Raw genomic sequence first — 23,581 nt, 5'->3', positions numbered from 1 at the left:
GAGGGAAGGAAGGAAGGAAGGAAGGAAGGAAGGAAGGAAGGAAGGAAGGAAGGAAGGGAGGGAGGGAGGGAGGGAGGGAGGGAGGGAGGAAGGAAGGGAGGGAGGGAGGGAGGGAGGGAAGAATATAAAATTTTCCCAGGCATTTTAAAGGAAGAGTTGCAAAGAAGCCGAAATAACAGTTCTGGGGCTTATTGTTTCCTGCATCTTGGAGGATCCTGCTGTTTTCCCCAGGTATGTATTCCTCAGTGGCCAGTCATCTGTCATCTGTACACACAGGTATTAGAAACCTCATGCCAGCTTTTCCCGTTGAGCAATGTCACTTCCCAGTAGGGGTGTTTTTTTCTGTGTCTATCCTTATTTTAATTATGATTTTTTTAAAAAAGATGTATTTGTGAGGATCACCCACTATGCTTTACTATCCCTGAAACAATAATAAAATTGACTCCATTAGAAGGCGAGAGCTTTCTCTCCCAGGAAGTCTGCTTCAACTGGAATTATTCTTTACTGATCACGCTGTGGTCCGAAGCTTTGACAAAGGACCCGAAGCCAAGGATTTATGGGAGCATTCCGGTCCGCTGGGACAACCATTACTAAAGAAAAAAATGGACTTCAAAGGAATTTGTGAAAGAGAGATTTCAAACCTTCCTTGAAATCTTGCACATAAATGAAATGGACAATATGAAGAGAGCATTTCTTTGGAAAACTTTTCGGCTTCCTTGTGGATCTGTTGGTTCTAATGAATGAATTTGGGGACTGACTGAAATCAGGTTAATATTCATATTGTTTGACTGAGAAAGTACCTTAAGAAAACAGAGTAATTCTGGGATGTTTGTATTAAGTTAGACTACAAAGGGTTTCCTCTTAGGGCTTGATTACCGGATGGTGTTTCTCTTGTTTGGGGTGGCTCTAGAGGAGAAGGAGATCAAGAGAAAAGCATGCTGCAGAGAGCGGCTTTCACCCTCACCAGAACTAGCGCAGCTCTCCGGTCTTGGAGCATGTTTGTAGTGATGGTGGCCCTCTAAAACTGGAGCGTGGCCCCAGCGGGAGTTCATTCTGCAGCACCACTGCGCTGCCTGATAACGGCAGACGACGCAAGAGCGCACGTGGGCATCGCTGAAACCTTCTGCTCCGATCAAGCATCTCTGACGTCAGTTTCCTTCCTCCCCCGAGAGCATATCTCTGCTCTCCACATGCAGCCTTCTTACCAACTGGCCCTTTCCCCCCGCCTTAATAGCACAAAACTAGAGAGATCCCCTTCACAGATTACTGCCCTGTCATGGCGAAGGGGCTTGAGTTATTAAGAGAAGCTATGGGCTATGCCATGCAGGGACACCCAGGATGGACAGGTTGTAGTGGAGAGTTCAGACTAAATGCGATCCACCTGGAGCAGGAACTGACAAGCCACTCCAGTATCTTTGCCAAGAAAACCCCATGGACAGAAACAAAAGGCTAAAAGATATGACGCTGGAAGATGACCTCCTCAGGTCGGAAGGCGTCCAACATGCTAATGAGGAAGAGCGGAGGACAAGTACAAGTAGCTCCAGAGCTAATGAAGTGGTTGGGCCAAAGCCGAAAGGACATTCAGCTGTGGACGCGCCTGGAAGTGAAAGGAAAGTCCGATGCTGCAAAGAAAAATACTGCATACGAACCTGGAATGTAAGATCTATGAACCTTGGGAAGCTGGATGTGGTCAAACAGGAGATGGCAAGAATCAACATTGACATCCTGGGCGTCAGTGAACTAAAATGGACGGGAATGGGCAAATTCAATTCAGGCAATTATCATATCTACTATTGTGGGCAAGAATCCTGTAGAAAAAGTGGCTATCCAACGAGGCCTTACAAATAGCAGAGAAGGGAAACAAAATGCAAGGGAGATAGGGAAAGTTACAGAAAATTGAATGCAGACTTCCAAAGGATAGCAAGGAGAGACAAGAGGGCCTTCTTAAATGAACAGTGCAAAAAAAAATAGAGGAAAAGAATAGAAAGGGAAAAACCAGAGATCTGTTCAAGAAAATCAGAGATATTAAAGGAACATTTTGTGCAAAGATGGACATGATAAATGACAAAAATGGGAGAGACCTCACAGAAGCAGAAGACATCAAGAAAAACTGGCAAAAATATAAAGATTAATTATACCAGAAAGATTTGGATGCCCCAAATAATGTGGATGCTGACCTTGATTCAGACATCCTGGAGAGTGATGTCAAGTGGGCCTTAGAAAGCATGGCTAACAACAAGGCCAGTGGAGGTGATGGCATTCTAGTGGAACTATTAAAAATCTTAAAAGATTATGCTGTTAAGGTTCTACATTCAATATGATAGCAAGTTTGGAAAACTCAGCAGTCACCAGAGGATTGGAAATGATCAGTCTACATCCCAATCCCAAAGAAGGGCAGTGCCAAAGAATGCTCCAGCTACCGTACAATTGCACTCATTTCACACGCTAGCAAGGTTATGCTCAAAATCCGACAAGATAGGCTTCAGCAGTATGTGGATTAAGAACTCCCAGAAGTACAGACTGGATTTCGAAGGGGCAGAGGAACTAGAAACCAAATTGCTAACATGTGCTGGATTATGGAGAAATTGACTACGCAAAAGCCTTTGACTGTGTGGACCACAGCAAACTATGGGAGGTCCTTAAAGAAATGGGAGTGCCTGACCACCTTATATATCTCCTGAGAAATCTATACGTGGGACAGGAAGCAACAGTTAGAACTGGATATGGAACAACTGATTGGTTCAAAATTGGGAAAGGTGTATGACAAGGCTGTATATTGTCTCCCGCTTACTTATCTTATATGCGGAATACATCATGCGAAAGGCTGGAATCCCAAGGCGGAATTAAGATTGCCGGAAGAAATATCAGCAGCCTCCGATATGCAGAGGAATGCTATGGTTGCATTCTAGCGAATACGTCTGGCTCCAATGCTGTCCCTTAATTTCAAATATTAGAGCTGGCAGGGCTCCATCCTGCAGGACGCTGGTCATGTCTTCTACCCGGCTGGCCTACATCTTCCATTCTAGATTACCCCAGGCTAATCCCAGGGAACTCTGCCAAGAGAAAGTTACTCAACACACCATCAAAGGCACCCTTTCAGACTTCCTACATTCCAAAGATGGGTGCTGGCAGAAAACCCTTGGCCCCAGAACTGGGAAGCCACCCAGCTGAAATCAAAGTGCCATTTGAAAACCAAGCAAACGCTAGCAGGGCGTGCCTGCCTCCCTCCTAACCCCACCAGGTCTTAAAACACACTCCCTACATCTCCACACCAGGGACCCAATTTCAAACTGCAAGGGGGAAAAGAAACACGACAGCAAGCTTCACTGGCAAACACTTTATCACCCTTTGCTACTTAGTTGTGTGTCATTAAAGTCAGAACCAAGGGAGAGCAACCCTAAAAGGGCTTTTAAGGTCAGTGAGATATTTAAGGAGTGGTTTTACCAGTTCTGCTCCCCCAGTGACTTCCCGTGGCTGGGCAGGGAATCGAACCTTCTTCTCCAGAGTTCAAGTCCATCACTCCATCACACTGGGTGAGGATCCCCTGGCTAAGATCTGCTCATTCACAGCCTGGTAGTCCTCCTTTACACATTTTTTTATTTTAGTGCAAGAGCTTTATGGATCTGTTCCTGAGCAAGGCCATAGCTGTACTCAGTGGTCATACAATACAATGGTTTGTCTTTAAAAATGCTCCAGCATTTCCATTTCCTCTGCTTTTTTTTCCCCTTGTCTTTCTCCAACAAACTGAGACCGGCTTACGCAGCTACATCACACCACTGTCCCTTCCTCGGTAATCTGCACTGTGACTCTTTATCTGTCATGGTCCCCTAGGCATTTTCTCTCACCAGCATGGGAATAAACCACAAGGAGCGTGTGTTTGGACCCCACGAGGTCCGGAGAAGTGGATTTTGATCCACAGACACTCCTGTTAAAAATATAATCTTAGGCATGCGGAGCTGGAAGGGACCCTGTGGGATCATCAAGTCCAGCCCCTTGCCAAGGAGGCCCAAGTGGAGGATTGAACTCCCAACCTCTGGCTCCATAGCCAGATGCCTAAACCCCTGGAGTTATCCTTCCCCTGTTTGTCTTTGAAATGTTACAATATTTTCCCCCCTTCTTTTTCTACTCTTTCCTTTAGCCGGCATAACACGGAATATTTGGGCCTTGCACCGACCGCTTCCTTCTCTTCTCCAAGCCTTGCCCCTTAAGCGCTCTCGCCGCCCGGCCCCATCACAGATCCAAGCGCCTTAATCACAGCTGTGTGCGCATGTGTGTGTGTGTGTGTGTGTGCATGTGCGTGTGTAGAGGGGCCCGCCTTCCTTTTCCTGCCGCACGTGCTCTTGGCAGTGCCTCTGGCTGTTCTGTCCACATCGGTCCAGGACACTGTGTACTGTAGACAGGGCCAGGTGCCAAGAACTCATCCCTGGAGGAGGGAGGGAAGGAAAGGGGGGGCGGGAGGAAAGGTTCGGCGGTTGAGAAGAGGACGGGAGAACGCCGATCCTTCACCCTCACCTCTTACAACCTTTTGCGTCACCCCTAAAAAAAGAGAGAGGAGGGGAGAGGCACACACCCCGTCTTTTTGGGGAACACTCCTGTATCCCCACCTCTGCTTCTCCCTGCTCTTAAGTAACCTTACTGTACTAGCCTCCAGAGGCAGAGGGTGAATCTACCTCTTTAAAATCTACTCCTCCAGAAAGAGTGATGTTTAGGGATTCCACGGGGTCTCCTTTTATTTTTAAGGGGGAACGAGACGGGGGCCAACGGGGCAAGAGAGCCAGCGGCAGCTAACTTGTTTTTCCACCGGGGAAAGGAGGGAGTGTGGGTCCAGGAATATTTCGGAATGAAATTTTACTTCCCTCTGCACCCCGCTGCGGCCGTGAACCAGGAGTGTGTACAAAGCCAACTCCGATGGTTCCCCGCTCTTCACACCCACACGAGGGCCTCTTCCCTCTGGGTTGGGTGGGAACGCGATGTTCCTGGCAAAGAACCGGCCTCCCCACCCTATAGCTAGCTTTACATCTGGAGAGAATGTTATTTGTGTACATAAAGGAGGAGCGAGCTACCTTTCACCTGAACCGGCTCAGGGAAGGCGGCGCTGGGTTTAGGGGGGAAGGAATGGCACTTTCAGATCCCTCTGTTGAGATTCTGAAACCTTCTTTATCCGGAAAGCAACGGGGAAAGAGGACCGCCGAATGCGCAGAGGGTCGACCCCCTAACAGAAGCCACCGCTTTGAGTTTGCCAGAGCTGAGCACCGGGCATTACGGAGGTGGCTCGTTCTTAAGGTCATCATAAGGTAGAAATGACTGGACGGCACCTCACGATTCTAACATGCAAAAAAAAAAAAAACGCGGCTTAAATTTGCAAAAGAATCTCCACCCTCCTCGTCACAATGGTTTCCATTTCTCAGGTTGAGAACCAAAGTCAACAGCACGAGAGCTTGCCCAAAGCCGGTGAACAAGCAAAAATAAAACTCCGGCGCTCGGGGACCCCAAAGCAAGAAACGTGCAAGGAAGATTTCCCCGCGCTTAGAAGGAGCAAACCCGCAACGGATTAAGGACAGCTTAAGGCTCTATATTTATTTACAAGCAACGAGGCCAGCTCCACAGGGTAGCAACCAGAAAACCTGAAGACAGCCCTGACCGGGCTGCCATCCTTGGTTGGCGTGCACAATTGTGTAGATTTGTGGGGTTTGGGACTATATAGAAACCCACACAACACACTGACACACCTGTACAGGTGTAACAGAGCGACAATCAGGCTGGTTAAAGGGTGGTCATTCTCGAAAGCTGGGGCAGTTCAGTGGACAGAGCGGTGATCTAGGACTCCGGAGAGCTGGATTCAAATCCCAGTCCAGCCACAGCAGCTGAGCGAGAGGTGGCTAAGGGAGATCATTCTGTGAGCATCTCACGCACCTGGAAAAGCCAATTAGGGTCACCACGGACGGCCCATAACAACAACATCAACTCCCATTAGACACTGTGCTTTCCAGCCCGTCGGTGGGTGATGGTCTCCATTCCAACGTTTGTTACAACGACGACACCAGTCTCCTTGATGCCTAATGGGCTCCAAGGTACGAAAGGGAAGAGCCCTCTTTAATGGCACCCTCAAAAATTCTGCACCTCCCTTTCTTGCACCACCAACAGCCGCGTGATGGAAACGTGCACACTTGAGTTACATCAACGTATAGGGGCAAGCCTTTTGAGGCATTCTCGGTGCAGCTGACTCCTGAGGCCGACACAATAACGGTGTGTGTGCACATCTGTGTGTATACTCCCGCCCCCATGCGCATGCATAGATCCTGGGATTCCAGGCTGACAGCTGCCACTCATCGTGTGGAGCACGGATGTATTCTTCCCCAATAAAATGTGCCTTTTGTCGTTGCCAGGGACAGAGGCAACAAGACCAGGGGGTCAGTGTGTGATGGAGGGGAAGGAGGCGCCTGCTCCTTAAGAGGTGGGCAAAGTGCTGCCTGCCGCCACCAGCGACAAGCCAACGGGGCCTGGGGAGCAGCACAGCACCCACTTCTGTGCCACCGAACGGCCACGGCCCACCCTCTTCCACCTCCCGGAGCAAAGAGCCCCAGCCTTCCAAGGCCGGCTGAGAAAGGCCGGGGACGGCAGTGGTGGCATTCCTGAGGGTTGAGCCGGAGAGCTAAAAGCTGACGAGGCCGCCGGGGCTTGGCTCCCATCCACGACCTGTTCTCTGGCCGAGCCAGCAGAAGAAGCCAAGAACATACATAGCGTGTGAATAAGGGCAGAGAGACGGAACAAACTGCCCCCCCTCCCTGGTGCCGGCCAGGAAGCCAGAGAGGTTCCTCGCAAGCGTCAAGGCCGGGACACCCACGCCGGCAGATTCACCCAGTGCCCTACAAAAGGGGAGCGACTTCAAAAAGAATCCAGGAATCCTGGTGGTTTGGTGTGACTCCTGCACCGCACTGCCTCAAGTGCAGGGGGGGGGAACCCCGGTGGCTTGATTCTCTCATTGCACCCTTGACCCCCCCATGCACACTCTGCAGTTCTCAATGACTACCCTTGCAACCTCATGCTCCCCCACCAGGTTTCACCACTAGGCTTCAATGGCATCCCAAATCTTGGGGGGGGGGGGGAGAGAAGAGACACAGCAGAGATGAGCAGATGACCCCATTCAAGTCCTCCTGGCAGTAAATCTCTCTCTCTCAAACACACACTCCTTCACACGCTCGGGTCCAATCCTGCCTCCTTCCCCTACGTAAAAAGCTCCACATGTGAAGAAGTGGGTCACAAATCTACAAAAGCACACCCCTCGCTGAAATGAATTTGTTGTCCTTTCGTGGTTCCACAGTATCAATTTCCGTGTTTTGTTTTGGGTTCCCGTGTTTGTTTTGAAGAAAAAAGTTCTCCTTTTTTGTAGCGAGCGTGATTCTGAGGCTGACTCTTCATTTCAGGTGAAGGCAAGGAACGTGCAATGGGAAGACTACAAAGTCTGCAAAAAGCTACTCCTTTAGACTACAAGTCCCATTATCCACATACCACCCCTACTCCGCCGCCCACCCCCCCAGCTAGCATAGACAAAAAGGATTTCAGGACTAATAAAGTAACTTTCCCAAGCCCTCAGAGAAGGGGATGGGAGACAGCTCGCATGCCGTCCTAACCCGAAGCCCTCCACGGGAAGGAGATAATAAAAACATACCAGGCAATAGATTTTTTTTTCTTCCTTCCAAACTTAGACTCTTTTTATAGATATGTACAATTTCCAAGAGAGTAAAAACCGAATGTGCAGTGGTTTTTAGGATGGACAGTTTATACCCACTATTCTGGAAGGTAACAAGGGGGTAGGGAATGGGGTGTAAAAGAGACTTTGGGGTTCCCCTGGGAAAGAAAGGGGTTGCCTAAACCTAAAAGGATATACGAGACCAAATGACAACGGACATTCGACATGACTCTTGGGAAAAGAGGAAGGCTGCAGGTGAGATGGATTGATTCAATCAAGGAAGCCACCGCTTTGCAAGACCTGAGCAGGCGCTGTTAGCGAGAGGACCTTTCGGAGGCCATTCATTCACGAGGCCACCGTACCTCGGAACCCACTCGTCACCGCTGGCCAAGCACTTGACCCAGCTCTGAACCATCTTTTCTAGGCTTTTTCGGCCGGGAAATCTACGGCGCCCGACCCCCTTGGCTAATGTTGCCAGCGATGCCCACCCATGACAAGGCCTTGGGAGTTGCAGAAGTGGGCTGGGCGCCGATTCCTCCCTGGGAGTGGCACCCCCACGCCAGCATCTGGCCTGACCCCTTTAAAGCACCGGGCTGGAGGGGGGGCAGGCATGTGGGGCTTGAGGCAGCCTTAACCACCCCAGTCCTCTTCAGCAGCAGCCGCAGCAGCAGCAAAAAGCTGCCTTTCCCCAACCCACCCACCCCTGGAGCCCGCCGGCCCCCACCATCGCTTGGAAAGCGGCCCAGAGGCCTCTCGCTCAGGCCGGGGCTACGTGAGCCGAGCGACGGGAGGGGGCCCGGGGTAGGCCCGGAGCAGCCAACCAGCGCCCGGCCTTTTTTCCTGTTTGCTTGCTAATTTCAGCTGGGAACACGGCGCTGCCATTGGGCGCCCGGCTCCCATGCGCAACGCTGGGGCCCTCGGCCAGGTGGGCCGGCCTTGGCAGCATCAGCTGGCAGGATTCGACACTGTACTAGGGTTGTGGGTTGTTTTTTTTCGGGGGGGGGGGGGGAGAGATTGAGAAAACCGGCCAGGGGGTGTGGAAGTGAGCGAGGACAGCCCCAAACCGAAGAACAGCCAAGTAGGATAAAGAGAAGGCACATAAATTCGTGCACACAAACACACATATTTATATACAGAGGAAGTGGGTTGCATTTTAAAGATCAACCTTGCAAGACGACCGCCCTTTCCTCAGCAACAAAACCGTTCAAATTCTCCTCACGGTTGTCAAACACAGAAGGAGTTGGAGGCAACTTCCTTGACAGCATAGCAGGAAAACAGGACACGCTCCGATGGCCACTTCTTCCTGATTTGGGGGCTCTGATGCAGCCTCAGCCCCACAGTGCTGACCGTAAAATGTCCCTCCGTCCCTTCAAAAGATCATTTGGAAATGCATTCATCTGAGGGAATCAACAGAGGATCCGTCTGTCTCAGACACACACACACACAAGACAGAAAGGGGTTCCCATAAAAGAGACGTGACAGAACAGAGAAACCCACTCTTTTATCACTTTACCGTATATACAAATGTCCGTCCACTCATCCACCCACGCCTAACCATTTTTGATAACCTTACAATCCTCCACGCTTCCCCTCCCTTCGAAGATCTGCTCCCAACCCCTCTGGCCACCTGCTTCAAGTTTGCACCCAGATATTCTGCAAGAAGGAATCCGGAATAACTACCACCCTTCTCTATATGCGGCCATAGACTCAACACTGCCATTTTGTCAATGAAAATGCAATCAAAGAGGGAAGGGAGCTACCCATCTAGTGTGCTTTAATGTTTGCCTACCAAGTACAGCTCACCAAGAAATAGTTAAGCCTGTGGTAATTGGTAAGTAAGAGAGGTTATCTCTCCTAATGTGTTTCTCCTGCCTGCTCCATATTTTTGTCTCATTTTAAATCAACCAGAGGCTTAGCGGAAAGGTTAGGATTTTTTTTTCCCTCTCTCTCCTACTGATTCGACAGCCCTTTGGGTGTTCACCTCATATCTGTGAGGCTTCATCTATGACCTCCTTGCCCTACACTGCAGGGTGGGCGGATAAGAACAACTCTCCTCTTTCTTTTCATATGAGAAGATGGAGGGGTATTGCAGCTTCTGTTGGCCTTTTAATCTAACTCCTCAGAACATCTTCTCCAAAAGTCTTCCGTTCCAGCAAGACGCATCGTCAAGATCCGTTTGCACATCGTCAAGATCCGCTGACACACAAAACAGCCCATCACGGTGCCCGCAGTCAAGGAAAGCCGGGCAAAACCTGCCCAGCTGGCACCTATAGGGGCACGACCCCCTAATTATGGGAGCCGCACGCTTTTCACACAGCCAAAAGTGGAACAAGGAGGTTTGTGGCTAAAGACGGATGACACACCCCTCCCAAGAGCGCTGAAGGCAGGTAGAGAGAGAGAGGGATCGTTGCCCACGGACGGCTGTTCAACCCGTCCCCAACTCTTTTTTTTTAATCTCCTGTGAACAGACTCGGTCGGTTTTTCCAAAACATGTTGAACCAGGATCAACAACAGGACCAGAAAATGTTATGCGTCTGTTCTTGTGTGTGTCCTGGAAGGAAATCTGAGTCTTTGTTACCGAGTCCGGAGTCCCTATTACAAACAAGCTTCTCTCCCCAGAAAAAGCGGAGGGTTGCCGGGGTTCCTAATCCTTTCTACCTTTGGTTTATTTCCCAAATGAGAATTCAGGATACCTTACGGAACGAGGAGAACAGAGAGCATTCGAGGTGAGAGGATGCCACCCACTGACAACTAGGTCCTGCTTCCTCATCTTACGTTCTTACTGTTTTAAAAACACGTAAACGCAGTTCAGAGTGAGCCCCAAAGCATGACTTGGAACGCTCCGAACGTCCAACTTCTCTGTCCACAGGTACACATGATTTCCTCCTTCCAATAATCCTGGTTTGAGGGGGAAAAAAACATAACTTGCCTTTTTACTAAGGGGCTGTGCCTTCGCCACAAACCAGGATCAAACCATGGTTTATGGGGCCAGCGCAAGGCTTTGTTGTTCAGTTTGGACTCGAGAGCAGGAGACGGTTTGTTTCAAACCAGGATTTAAAGGGTGGGCCGGAGGGGAGGGGAGAAAGCTCGGCGCCCCGTTGGCATCGGAGAAAAACCGCTTCACAAACAGACACAGCATTCAGGCGGAAGGGAAACAAAAAGCATGACTGAAGAAAAATGCTCATTATGCCTTCTAACCGCTGACCGATCTGGACAGGAAATGTACCACCAGACACACACACACACATGCACGCCATTTTCCAGAAAGACAATTGGGACAACAAATACTTTTAATTTTTGCACACTCTGGTTGCACCGTTCAATCGAAATCTGTGATCAAAACACAGATGAGCATCTGGAAGGCCCCTGACCACCCCCACCCCCCATCAGAAGACAACTTAATGCTGTGCAGACACAGATAACCATTTCCTGGCGAGTTCAGTGATCTGTAATGGGGCAGATTTTACTTTCTTGGGCTCCGTGATCACTGCAGATGGGGACAGCAGCCACAAAATCAAAAGACGCCTGCTTCTTGGGAGGAAAGTGATGACAAACCTAGACAGCATCTTAAAAAGCAGAGACATCACCTTGCCGACAAAGGTCCGCATAGTCAAAGTTATGGTTTTTCCAGTAGTGATGTACAGAAGTGAGAGCTGGACCATAAAGAAGGCTGACGGCCAAAGAATTGATGCTTTTGAATAGTGGTGCTGGAGGAGACTCTTGAGAGTCCCCTGGACTGCAAGGAGAACAAACCTATCCGTTCTGAAGAAAATCAACCCTGAGTGCTCCCTGGAAGGACAGATCCTGAAGCTGAGGCTCCAATACTTTGGCCATTTCACGAGAAGAGAAGACTCCCCAGAAAAGACCCTGATGTTAGGAAAGTGTGAAGGCAAGAGGAGAAGGGGACGACAGAGGATGAGATGGCTGGACAGTGTCTGCGAAGCAACCAATATGAATTTGACACAACTCCGGGAGGCAGTGGAAGACAGGAGGGCCTGGCGTGCTCTGGTCCATGGGGTTACGAAGAGTCGGACACAATTTAAGGACTAAACAACAACAAATGGGGAAGAGGTGGTGAGAGACAGCCAGCTAATCTTCAATAATGAAGAACTGCAACAGAGATGAGTTTCATCTGACTGACCTGCAAGCCCAGATTCTTGTAGTCGGAGAAAAAAAAGCAGAGACCACTGAGGGCTGGAAAACAAGCGCACATCTGAATCGAGGAAAGCGAACAGCAACAAAATACATCGTTCGTGTTCCATATGAATTAACACCGAACACTGGTCATCATCCCCTCATACTGACCAATCACTCAATGTTGCTAAGCAATCCTAAGCTACAGAAGGACAGGGCAGAAACTTTCCACAAAACTAAAGGAAAATGGATATAACCATGTGGACTAGAATCATTAGTCATGTTTTGCTCCATGCTAATAACCAGCAAGAGGAGAAATGCAAAGTGACACTTTTTACCACCCTGCCTTACAGTACAAAAGGGGGATTAAAGAGCTGAGGGTCAATGTAGGTCTATAACGTGACCTTAAAGACCTTCCCCTTTCCAGCCACCTCCCACACTAGGGGTTCAAAATGGCTTCAGATTTTTTTGGGGGGGGGGACCAGCTGTGGTCTCTCACACACACCCCACTTTGCTCTTAAGCGTGCAAAAAATGGATATATATTTGAGAAAGCAAAGCCCTTGAGACACGCAACGCATTTTCTCGTATTGGCTTTACACATCCTCTTATTAGAGATCACGCGGAAGGGATACCAAGGAAAGCGCGAGTCGCCTAGCGTTGCTTCTGTCGTTCCCTTTCATTCATGAAAACAATGCTTGCCGACGGCATCCAAGATTCTCTCCGGCAGCAGGCGAAGAGGACCGCAGGCCGCGTTTGGGGTGGCAAGGATCAAACCCTCAAATGCAAAATGCAACCTCAACTCTGCCTGCTGGGAGTGACAGTGACCCTGGGCAAATCAGTTCTCTTACGCTGTGAAAATAAAACGAGGCAAACCTCCTCCAAACGGCAAGGTTGGGAACTCTCTATGAATGGAGCCTCACGTAGGGATCTCAAGGCGAGTTCTTCCCAAAGATTATCAGTAGTGCACAGAATAGCAAATGTAGACAGTGCTTTAACGTTGCCCACCCTGCAAAGTCAATGACCATCCTCTACCCTGTGTGGAAGGATGGGCCTACCCCACAGAGCACGTCTGAACCCTCTCCTAGGATACAATGCCAACCAACATCACGTCTTTGGACTACTTTGTGCTTTGACGCTCATAGGAGCATCATCTGATCTCGGCCTCAGTCTTAGATGGGGCTCTGGTTTTATCCTCTAATAAAAAGAGGATTTCTGAGCATGCACAGAGATCTTTTACTCCCCCCAGCAAATAACATGGCCAGCTCCTAGACGATATAAGAGGCCAGCAGGAGACAAGACTGTTTTCAGGCCAGTGTGAGTCCAGGCGCTTATTTTAGAAAACAAATCAGTGACAATTCAACAGACACAACCACGGAGAGACCTTACAAGCAGGCAAGAGGCCTCTTTACACGGAGATAGAACTGTTCACTCAACTCTTTCAAAATACCATCAGTAACCTTAGCTGGCTTATTGACAGAGAGGGAGGCAGGGAGGGAGAGAAGGATCTGATCAGCATAAAGCACCAAAAATCTCCTTCCACCCCCCCCCCCCCGCCGGCTCCTCCTGCCGGCCATTCAGATCCAAGAGTCCAAAATACCAATTCTTGACATTCCATAGCTCATCCAGGAAGATAAAAAAAAACATAAGCAATAAGAAATGGTGTTCTGTTCTCATCTACTGTCCAGTTTACAGGAGGTGGAAACGGAGGCCCAGCCTCAAAACTAGACCCCGATTCATTTGCACGGAGGTCCCGGAAAAAGAATCCAGGCATCCTGAGAAAACTCCTGCTGCCAATCCCTCAAACAGCTCCTTTCCTGGGGCCAGAAGGTCTAAATGCATGTTCCGGCTTCCTATCTCAGGAGAACACCATCACCCTCACAAATCTTTAATATCTTCCTCCCAGTTTCGGTCCTCTTTCGCCAAGAGTCCCATGTCACTGTTCCCAGTTTCAGAAGGAAAAGCAAAACAAACAAACAAACTAAACATTGTAAAAAGCACCACCAACAGAAACACAACGTCGTCTGGACGCGGTGGATCAAAGCGTGAGCCAAAGCGGAGAAAGAACAGACCCACTCCTGCCGAGTTCTGGGTTCGCAAGCATCAGCCCGACGCAGCGCCGTGAGTCAAGCCAAACCGTATTTTTCCACGGGTTCTGTGCGGCTGGAGATCTCCGGCCACTTCCGTAAGCCTTAAGGAGCAAGGTCGGCTTCGGGGAAACGAAGCACGGATCTCCCCTAAGCACAGACTGGGAGAAGCTGGCAGCTGGGGGGGAAGGAGAGACCAAGGAGCAACAGGTCCATCAAGAAGAAGAAGAAGACAGAGAGAAGAGAACAGGAGACATTTTAAAAAGCTGGGAACAAGATGAGTAGAAAGGGACACACGAAAGACAGAGTACAGGCAACGAAAGGGTGCTAGAAAGAGATACGGAAGGCATGGATGATGATAAGTTTCAAACGCCAGCCTGTGCCAAGAGGATGGAATAAGCACAGCGTGTGCCTAGGGAAGTAACAAAAGAGATCAAAGCGGGCACCAGACGAGGGGAAGGCAAGACACACCGCTAGACGAGGAGCAGGTAACACGCGGATGAGGAAAAAAAATCCAGGGAAGGGAAAGGGAAGAGCCGGAGAAAACCCACACGCGTGAGAAGGAACAGAGCAGAAAGCCGAAAAGCCCACACAGGAGGAACCCAAGATCTGATGAGAGATGGGTGAGAGCATATCCAAAAAGAGAACAGAGCCAAGAGGCGAACAAGGAATGTGGGGAGACAGAAGTGGGGGGGGGGAAGGAATGAAAGGAGAAGACCACCAGGAGGGGAGCCAAGGCGAGCCGGCAGTTGTGCCCGGTGCCCTCCAGTGCCCACACTCACCATCAAAGGGGGCCAAATGCCCACAGGGCCTGCTGCGTCCCCATCGCCCAGCCGGCCCGCAGCGGCCACCATCCGCCGTCTCGCTGCCAACCTCCAGCCGAGAAGAGGGCTCCTCTCCATATAGGAACTGCCCCCTACCTCCGCCCACCGCGTCACGGCCTGGCACAGGGCAGGGAACACGTGATGCCGACAAGACTGGTCATGTGTCCGTCCTCCGGCATGCGAGGGCCACGGGCTTCCCCGGGTGGAGGGAAACCGTCCACAGCAAAAAAAAAAAAAAAGGCTGCGGAGGAAGGACATGTGTTGAGAAGCAGGAGGCAGGGCTGGGCCACATGCCAGTCAATCCGCCTGCGGACAGAGAAAACGCTGAGGCAAGGAGGTACAGTCAGCAGCAGCAGCTCCTGGGCACGCCACGAGGGGGCGCTGGCCGCAGGCAAGGGGGCAAACGCTGGCCCGTGCCAGGGAAGCTACACAGCGGAGGCAGGAGAGAAGCCAAGGGTACCCGGCTCAACAGGAACTGCCAGGCTTCTTACGAGGAAGCAACGCCTTGCCAGCTGGAGGGGGGGCAGGCCGGATTAAAACACAAACCGTCTTCCTACAAAGCAAGCTTTAAGGGAGGGCACAGGCTGCAGGCATCGCAAACGGCTGGCCTCGGGCCCAGTGCATTTGTCTCTAGGGTCCAAAACAGGATCGGGGTTCTGGGTCCTTCAGACAGACATCTGTCTGCAAAACCTTTCGGAGCCACAATTAGCCCACATGGGGGGTCCTGTCGGGGCACCTCAAATATGGATGCGGACATTGCACCATGAATGCATGGATTGTACCAGGGTGCGAGGTGGGGGGGTCAACTATGGGCTATGGTCCCCATTCACCCGTGGTTTATCGGAATATAGCATGCAGATCTTTGCCTTAAGCGGGCCAGTCCTCGTAAGGAAAAGAACTGACAGAGGCAATTTTTGCCCCAGCCAGGAGGGGGCGGTGATGTCACGGTGGAGAGGGAAAAGAGGCAAGATCTGCGGTCGGAAACCCCTGCCTGCATTTGAGACCACAGTGATTTAGTAGATCACAGTGATTGCCTTAACGGAGAAAATGCAGGATCTGGTAATCAAGAGGCTGTGTCTGGGCGTTGCGACGTTTAGGTGCTTTCTCCAGCCATCTAAAAGGCAGCACTGACTAATGGTTAGAGCAGAGGGGGGGAGTGCAGAGGGATTTTAGCAGAACTGCCAGAGGCAGCTGATCCTTTTAAAAAGGTGATCTCTTTAGTCCACAATAAGCCGGTCCAGAGCGACCTGACAGATGCCATTTTAGCCAAAACAGCAAATCACACCCACCCGCACACTCCACCACTGGCTGAATTATACGGACTCTCCTTTTTGAGTGTTCATTGGACACCTCTCCACTTCTGCCTGCTCTTGGTTCTTGGCTTAATCCCTCATTAAGGGAAATGGAGTAAAGCGGGGGAAAAGGAAAACACCGAACCACCCCATGAGGTCCACACTGGACTTGTGCCCTTCCGACCGATGCCAGGGACAGAGGCCAAGTTCTGCAACGGGACATGAAGCGAGGTGGGTTTGTCATCATCCAGCCCAAAGGACGGAGAGGAGCAACAGAGAGCAACACGCCCACCTGGGCACTGGGGCATTGCCACGGCTCCACGCCCTTGTCTCATGGCATCACACACCAAAAAGCTTGCTGCGCCCACAGCCAAAAAGCACACCGCAAACGGGACGCTGTGCCAACCTCCCGTGAGCCGTACCTGGCCCCCATCCCGCAAAACAGCTCGGCCACCCTCTATCCGACTTGCTGTGACCCACTTCTGGAACAGTCTGCACCCCTTCGACCCCACATATTTCCACCACCCCAAGTCTGCCCACATTCCACGGGGAGGAAATGTGCTGAGTTCTACTCGGGGACTTCTTCCAGGTCTCCAGTCTGGTTCTTAAAAACCTTTTTGCACCTCAAAAAAAAAAAAAAAGCATACACCTCCTTCCCAACAACATCCTGACCCCATAAGCCCCCTTTTCCTGCCCATCTTCCCATGCCCTCGCTTTTGCTGGCCATTTAAATTCCCGCACGGGACAAACCGGGTCAGCCTCCCAGTCGCTAAAATAGCCCCCTCCACTGCCAAATTCATGAAAGGGGGGCTCTATCTAAAGAAGCCAGGGTCCCCTGACTGCAAACATTCTTCATCACAACCATCATCATCCTCCTCAGAAAGCGGCCAGACCATTCCATTGCCCCAGCCTTTTCCCGTCAGAGGTTTTCGGGCTTTTTTTTTTACTCCCCTGGCGCTACTGTACGAAGATGCCTGCCAACGCTCTGCCTGCCAAAGGCGCACAGATTTGGAAAGAGCTCTGCCCCGTGCACTTGCTGGTTTTCCTTTCCCCTGCAGACATCCTTTAAATCAATATACTGTACTGTATATATACAGTACATCTAAACAGACCTGCACAGATCTAGGTGTGCATGTCTATGCCCGGGCATATCAAAGAATGTTAAAAGCTCCCTGGTGCAGGTGTTTCTGAAAAGGCACCTCTTTTTGAACACCCTTCCTATTTTGTTCCTTCTTTGCAGAGTTCCTCCTTTCCGCCCACCCCCCATCCCTACATCTAATCCATATGATTAGATTACCCAGCCGGGTCTAAAGGCAGTCCGCAGAGAGAGAGGCCATGATAAGAGATTACAGCCGTTGTAAACAAGGCATGCGGGCGACCAAGCTGCATCCACACGACTCCCGGGAAGGGAAAACTGTCGCAAGCCGGTGCCTCTTTTTTGGGGGGGGGGCGCGAGGCTATTTCAGGATCAGAGCCTCCCACTGTTTGGGCTGGCAAGCAGCCTGCGCTGGCGAGCGAATCCGGAACAACTACGCGGCCACCTTTTCCTCTCCCCCAAGAATTCTAATTGCTGATGGATTTTTTTTTTCTTCTTCTTTTGCCCTTGGCACCGCGCTCCACTGTAAGCGACTGGATTCCCTTGCAGCCGAGAGGACATAATTTAAAAAAAAAAATACAACTCTTTCTTCCTCCTAGCTCGAAAGAAAGTCGGGGGGGGGAGCAAATTCCATGCACCCACCACGGCAACATGTCGCCACGGGGTGACTCTTTGGCCAGCCGGAGGTAAAACCCGGTCCCCTGAATTCATTGAGCATTTTTTTTCCAAACACCGATCCAAGCTCACCTCCCACGCCGCCGCAGGGACCCCGCAGGCACGTCCCGCCCCCAGCAAAAGCGCCCCAAGGTGTTAAAAAGACCCCGGGAATTTTGCAAGGAAGGCGGCTGGGTTTTTTCGGTTTATTAAATTTTCCCGAGGAGGGGGGGCGTCCTGTGTGGAACCCCAGAAATCCAGACACCCGACGGGGGAAGGGGGAGCCAAATCTGCTGACTGTGCATGGCATCGTCCCTCCCTTAAGGTGTGTGTGTTTTTCTTAAAAAAAATAAAATAAGAAATCGCCCTAATTTTCGGGGTGAGAGCCACCGCCGGCTGGAAGAGACCCCTGCAGGAAAAAAAAGGATCGCAAGAAAAATAAAGCGCGCCCCCCCCCCCCGCTATCCAAAACGGGGAGTGCGCATTTCTCGCGCATCCCGCCGGCGCAGAGCTCACCGCGGCGCACGCCCCGAAAATATTTCCCGCGGGGGTGGGGGGGGAGAAAAGGAGGCTGCGCCCGCAAACCGGCCTCCCCGCCCCCGGACTTTTCGGGTTTACCTTGGGCATTGCAACCCATTCTCCATCGCGAGGCAGATCTCCCGGCTCCCCCGGTCCGGCTCCCTTGGTCGGCTTTGCGCTCTGCGCTCCCTCCTCTGTCCTTCCTGCGCTTCTCTCTCTCTCTCTCTCTCTCTCTCTCTCTGCCTGCGCTCTTTTTCCCCCTCCCCCCTCCCGAAGCCCACTCCCCTCCAGGCTACTCCCACCGCCCCTCCCCCATCCGTGCCATTGGCTCCCCCTCCCACCCCCCAAGGTTGGTGTCCCCCCCCTCTCCTCTCCAAGCCCTGCAGATCCAAGCCACTTTTTTTGGCACGCCTCCTCGGGTGGATGCGCGCGGTGATTGGGCGCTGGGGTGTCACTCCGAGACTTGGGGGGGGTCGCCTTCGCCCTCCCTCCCTCCCTCCCTCTCGCTCCTTCTCCCGCACCCCCCCACCCCCCCACCCCACCCCCGCCTTCTGCTGGCAGCTGGCTAAGGCGAGGGTGCCCCTCTGCGGCGGCCGGTGGGCGCTCTGGCACGGCCCGGGGGTGGGGTCGAGGGCGGGGGGAGAGAGTAAAAGCAGAGCTCTCCCAATCCGGAGTGAATCTGGACTCACACCTGTTTGGTGAGCTAGTGGGCTTGCCGCAAGCTGGGTGGATCCGGGTTTTTGGTGTTTTTTTTTTTTTTTGGTTTGGCTTTTTTTGCAGCTCCGTGGCTCGGCCGTGTCGACGCCGGCTGAAACCAGCTGGGCGCCTACTTCGGATCTCCAGGCAGGTTGGAGGGCGGGGGCGGGGGCGGGGAAGGGGTTAACAGGTAGGAACAGACCGGGGGGGGGGAGGTCAGCCTGCAACCATCCCTCACCGCCACGCCTAGCTTCTCGGCACACGATCGGCCGTCCAGCCGGCTCCCTCCAAGCCCACCGACTCAAGCGCCCCTAGAAGGCGGCTGTAGGTTCCCCCGTTTTAAATCTCCTCCCTAAAGTCTGCTCGTCCACACGTTAAGTGGCCGAAGCGGACCTAAAATTTCTCCCCGGGGGGTTACAATGGTGGTTGAGAGGCGCCCCCTTGCGGCAAAAGGAGCTCCCTGCAATCCGTGTCTCTGCAATTCTATCCCCCGGATAATACCGTAGGCAACATTATGTTGTACGTTATTTCATTTATTTTTATCCTAGGCAAAACTCAAGCCCTGATTAGCCACTCTCCAGCCGTTGTTCTCACAGTAAAGCCAAACAAGACATTTCCTAAAATAAAACGCCTCTCTAAGAAGTGGAGTAGCATAAATATAAAAAAAATAAAGTGTCGGTATAAAAGCCACAGTGACACACGGAAGTATTTTATGCACCTATCCAGGAGGAGCAAACAGTTGCAAACCTTTCTAATCTTCTTGTCCAGGCACTGATAAAAATAATTTTAAAATTGCAGATTCAGGTTGGGTTCCAAGGATGTGGTAGTGCGTGGAAGAGGACGAATCACAGTCGGATTTGGGTCTTAGCTTCTTGGAAGATTGGGTTCTGTAATGTAAACTAGAACATGAGTCATCAACTCCACTTTGGGGTTCGCTGGTGACTCCACGTTAGCAGTGGCAGCAAATCCACTCTGGATTATAGTCAGAATGTGTGGGATGTGTTTCAGAAGGAGAACGGCAGCATCACGAATAGCTTTTGTAAACGTTCAGACCAAGATCCGAAGCAGGTTCATCCGTAGAGCGAAGAACAGTAAAATGTGGAGCTAGACTAAAGAAAATGGCAAAAGTGCACCGGTGACAATTCAGTCAACGATGAAATGCACCCAGTGTTAAGCAGGGTGAATCATCCACCCCAGTAGATATTAATCTTTGGGAATGGGTCAATGGATATCAGAGTGGGCCAGGAAGCCACTGCATCCATTCAGACCCAAATCTGTTGGTCCCAATTCTAAGTGGAGTTTTGAGCCATGACTTCACCTTTTCAGCTGTTCCATGTGTGAGCTACCTTTTGAAACATCTTTGTCATACGGATCACATCTGGGCTTGTAAAATGCCGGTGGGTAAGGATGACTTTAACCTGACAAATTTATTTAGTCTTCCAACTTTAAAGAATGGATGGACGGAGTAGACCCTACTCCTCAAAGGAAGATCAGGCTTTCTTTGTCCAGCAGAGGGCACTGCTGGTTCACCCATCAGCCTTCCCCACAGATGCCCTCCAGAAATATCTGAAGGTCCATCATCATCCAGGGCAGGGTAGGGAGAAAATCCACAGATGGGAGCCTCATGTCAAAATGCCATCAACTGGGGAGAAGCTAGGGCTGGTCTCTGATCTCTCCGTCCTGTTTTAAAGGACAAAGGCGGGATACAAATATCTTTTAATAAATTAATTAATAAATAAGATGCATCTCTCCTCCTTCCCCCATTGCATCATTACCTTTGCTAGCCTTTATAATGGTCTGCCTTTCTTTAAGGAAGATTCAAAGCAACCAGGCTGTCCAGAGTTGCCTACTCAGTCTCTATGTGTGCCGTATGCCATCATATTGCATCTGACTTCCAGCTATTCTAACTGGGCTTTCAAGGGAAGTGAGATATTTAAAGGGCGGTTTGACTCGTGCTGCTCCCTCTCCCCAACGTATGTTCCCATGGCTCAGGGAGGATTCGAACACAGGTCTCCTGAGTCCTAATCCATCGTTCTCTCCACTGCACTACACTGGGTATATGCTTTTTACCACCTCTGGGGAAATAAAAGGGTTCAGTTTGCAACTGCTAACAGATGGCTTCGAAGGGCTGTCATTCAAGAAAAGCCGAATCAAGCAACAAACAACGAATTCTCAAATTTTGCTACCTTGAACCAAAAGTAAAAAAAAAAAAATGAACAGAGAATGATATTGGTGCAAGTGAGAGAATCGCAGCAGCGCTGTTTTGGAACAGCGCTGCCGATTTTGATCTTCCCCACAGCCTCTCTGTGTTTTCATTGTTTGCATAATTCAAATGCCGCATTTATGGGAGTATCTTGCTGATGGACAGATCCTGTCTGTTTCCCTACAGGCAGCAACGAAGCAAACGAATCCTCTCTGGGCTTTGTGCTTTATTAATGAGGTTGCTGAAAGCCCGTTAGCAGAAATCAGTAACCAGACACAACAAGGCTGATGAGGTGAAATGATTGGTCCTTGGGGCATAAATGGCATAGGAGGACAATTCTGTTTCAGTTGTGTGTGTTTTTCACAAAGGAAAAGTGAATTTGGGAGCTAGAGATTACTTAATAGCCCATGTTACCCAATAAAGAGGAGCGCTGTTATCTGCTCACCACTCCTCCAAGTGTTGGGGAGTTCCGCCGGCAGTGCTGCCTGTTTTAATTTTCATTGACTGAACGTACACTGGAGAGAGAGCTAAGCTGTCTTTTACCACATTTCCTTTACTTACCTATAGGATGTGGACCAAATAAGTAACTTTTGGAAGCTCTTGGCCGTCCAGGAGGGTTGGGCACTTTGAAGCTGAGGGTAGGAGACAAGCAAGGGAGCATAAACAATTATAATCGGTTATAAAATGCAATATATTTCCAAAGGAAGTGCAAGAATGCAATAAAAAAAATAAGCAGATGCAGTAGCAAGCATCGGGAAGGTTGCAATACAAGCAAAGATGTTGGGTAAAATATGCACCCAGTTTCTCAAAAATTGTGTCTCTTCTGTATACAACTACCCAGGCTTTGGGGGATGTCACATCGGTGGGAGCAACTGGGTTTTGTAGAGTTATGAAGGAAGGGCTTCTCAGCTGACACTTTGGCTGAGGAATGCCCTCCCTATAGAGGCCCGACTGGTGCTGACACTGGCTTCATTTCAGTGCCAAGATAAAACCCGGCTGTTAATTAAAGCTTTTTAGGACTAGAGATCATGGTTGGAATTCTGACACAATGTACAAAGTCTTCACTGGCTCGACCTTGCTTTAAATTGTCTAACGCTGCTTTATACTGGGCAGAATCAGAATCGTTGCTAGTCAATGTGTTGCCGTCCACATTCCTGGCCATGTGCTGGTCACACAACATGGCATGTGACTAGGAATGCGAACGGCAACTATTTCGCTAGGAGCCATTCACAGCTATGATTTATGCAACTGCCCTTAACACTGGCATATCTCCCCAACAGATTTCAGGACATTTCTTTAAATCATTTGCCTGTCTTAAGCTAATTCTTCGCCTGGAATTTTTTGATAGAGGGCAGGACATAAAGTGTTTTAATAGAGGAATAATGGCCGATGTTGGAGAGGAAGCCCTTGTTTCTCATTCTGCCTGAACGGCTCTGTTTTTCCATTGGAGTCCTCTCCCCGGAGCTTAGCTAGGGTGGCCACTGGCCGCACTGGACTGAGGTATCCTGGGCCTCGCAGGCCAAAGAAGTACAAGTTTTTCCGAGTCCGGGAGTTCCCTAACCCAAAAGCCACACACGCTTTGTCACTGGCAACGTCTGCTTAACTTTGCTTAGAAACAGCACCGAGCTGGCAGTGAGTCAGCAGGAAACGTCTCCCAGGATTAGGGTGGGATTGTTTGTGTCTGGGAGCGCTCGAGACCTCATTCGGCTGCCCTTTCTTCTCGTACGTGAAGAATGAGGATCCTTCTACAAGTGGGAACAGCGACCAGAATCCTTTATTTAAAAAAAAGAAAAAGCTTGAATGAATGCGTAGGTGCCTTTGTCGTCGCAAGAGCTCCCTTGGCAACTGTGCCCCGTTCAGTCTTAGATCAAATACTTGATCTAAGAATACCATGGCCAAAATCCAACCCAGCGCCAGGTACAGGAGGCTGCACCGTGTTAATCGCTGGCACAGGCAATGCTGATGTAAATCCCTTGGATTCAGCAGGTCTCCTCTAGTGTAGATTAAAAGAGAGAGAAAGAGAGAGAGATCTTGTTCCCCATTCCAGCCTTACCCTAGAATCACTTTTGATATACAGTATATTTTTACCGAGCTTCATTCTTTTCTGAAAGGCAAGGAGATGACGGGAACAACCATTACAAATTTAATACTGGTCATTAATGTTTCCCAAAAGCTGATTAGCACCAACATCTAGGCATACGTGCTGCTCTACGGAGCGTGTTGTGGATTAATCGTGTTGGAATTTCCTTAATATCCAGGCATTTGGGTTTTTAAATTTCTTTTCTCGTCTTCTCTGCCTCCCTCGTGCATCCCCGCACCCGTTTGCCTTCTGAAAACCAAGGCGTATCTTTTTGTCCTGCCTTGCACTACGGGGGAGGAGTTTAGCGC

At 50.4% G+C, this 23,581-nt stretch overlaps 1 protein-coding gene across 1 annotated transcript in view; it reads right to left on the bottom strand.

The window, feature by feature from the left end:
- The window catches only part of HIF3A (hypoxia inducible factor 3 subunit alpha), a 36,428-nt gene extending 17,881 nt beyond the window's left edge, over window positions 1-18,547 (bottom strand). Inside the window, exon 1 of the mRNA XM_020787070.3 lies at window positions 18,394-18,547. Within this exon, the coding sequence (XP_020642729.3) occupies window positions 18,394-18,419 (26 nt within the window). The 5' untranslated portion in view covers window positions 18,420-18,547. The remainder of the gene's footprint in view (window positions 1-18,393) is intronic.
- Window positions 18,548-23,581: the final 5,034 nt, after the last annotated feature.

This window comes from Pogona vitticeps, chromosome 9 (genome assembly GCF_051106095.1).
Source record: "Pogona vitticeps strain Pit_001003342236 chromosome 9, PviZW2.1, whole genome shotgun sequence".
NCBI classification, from domain to species: domain Eukaryota; kingdom Metazoa; phylum Chordata; class Lepidosauria; order Squamata; family Agamidae; genus Pogona; species Pogona vitticeps.
Note: the sequence above shows the minus strand (reverse complement) of the source record. Positions and strands in the feature narration are given on the sequence as shown.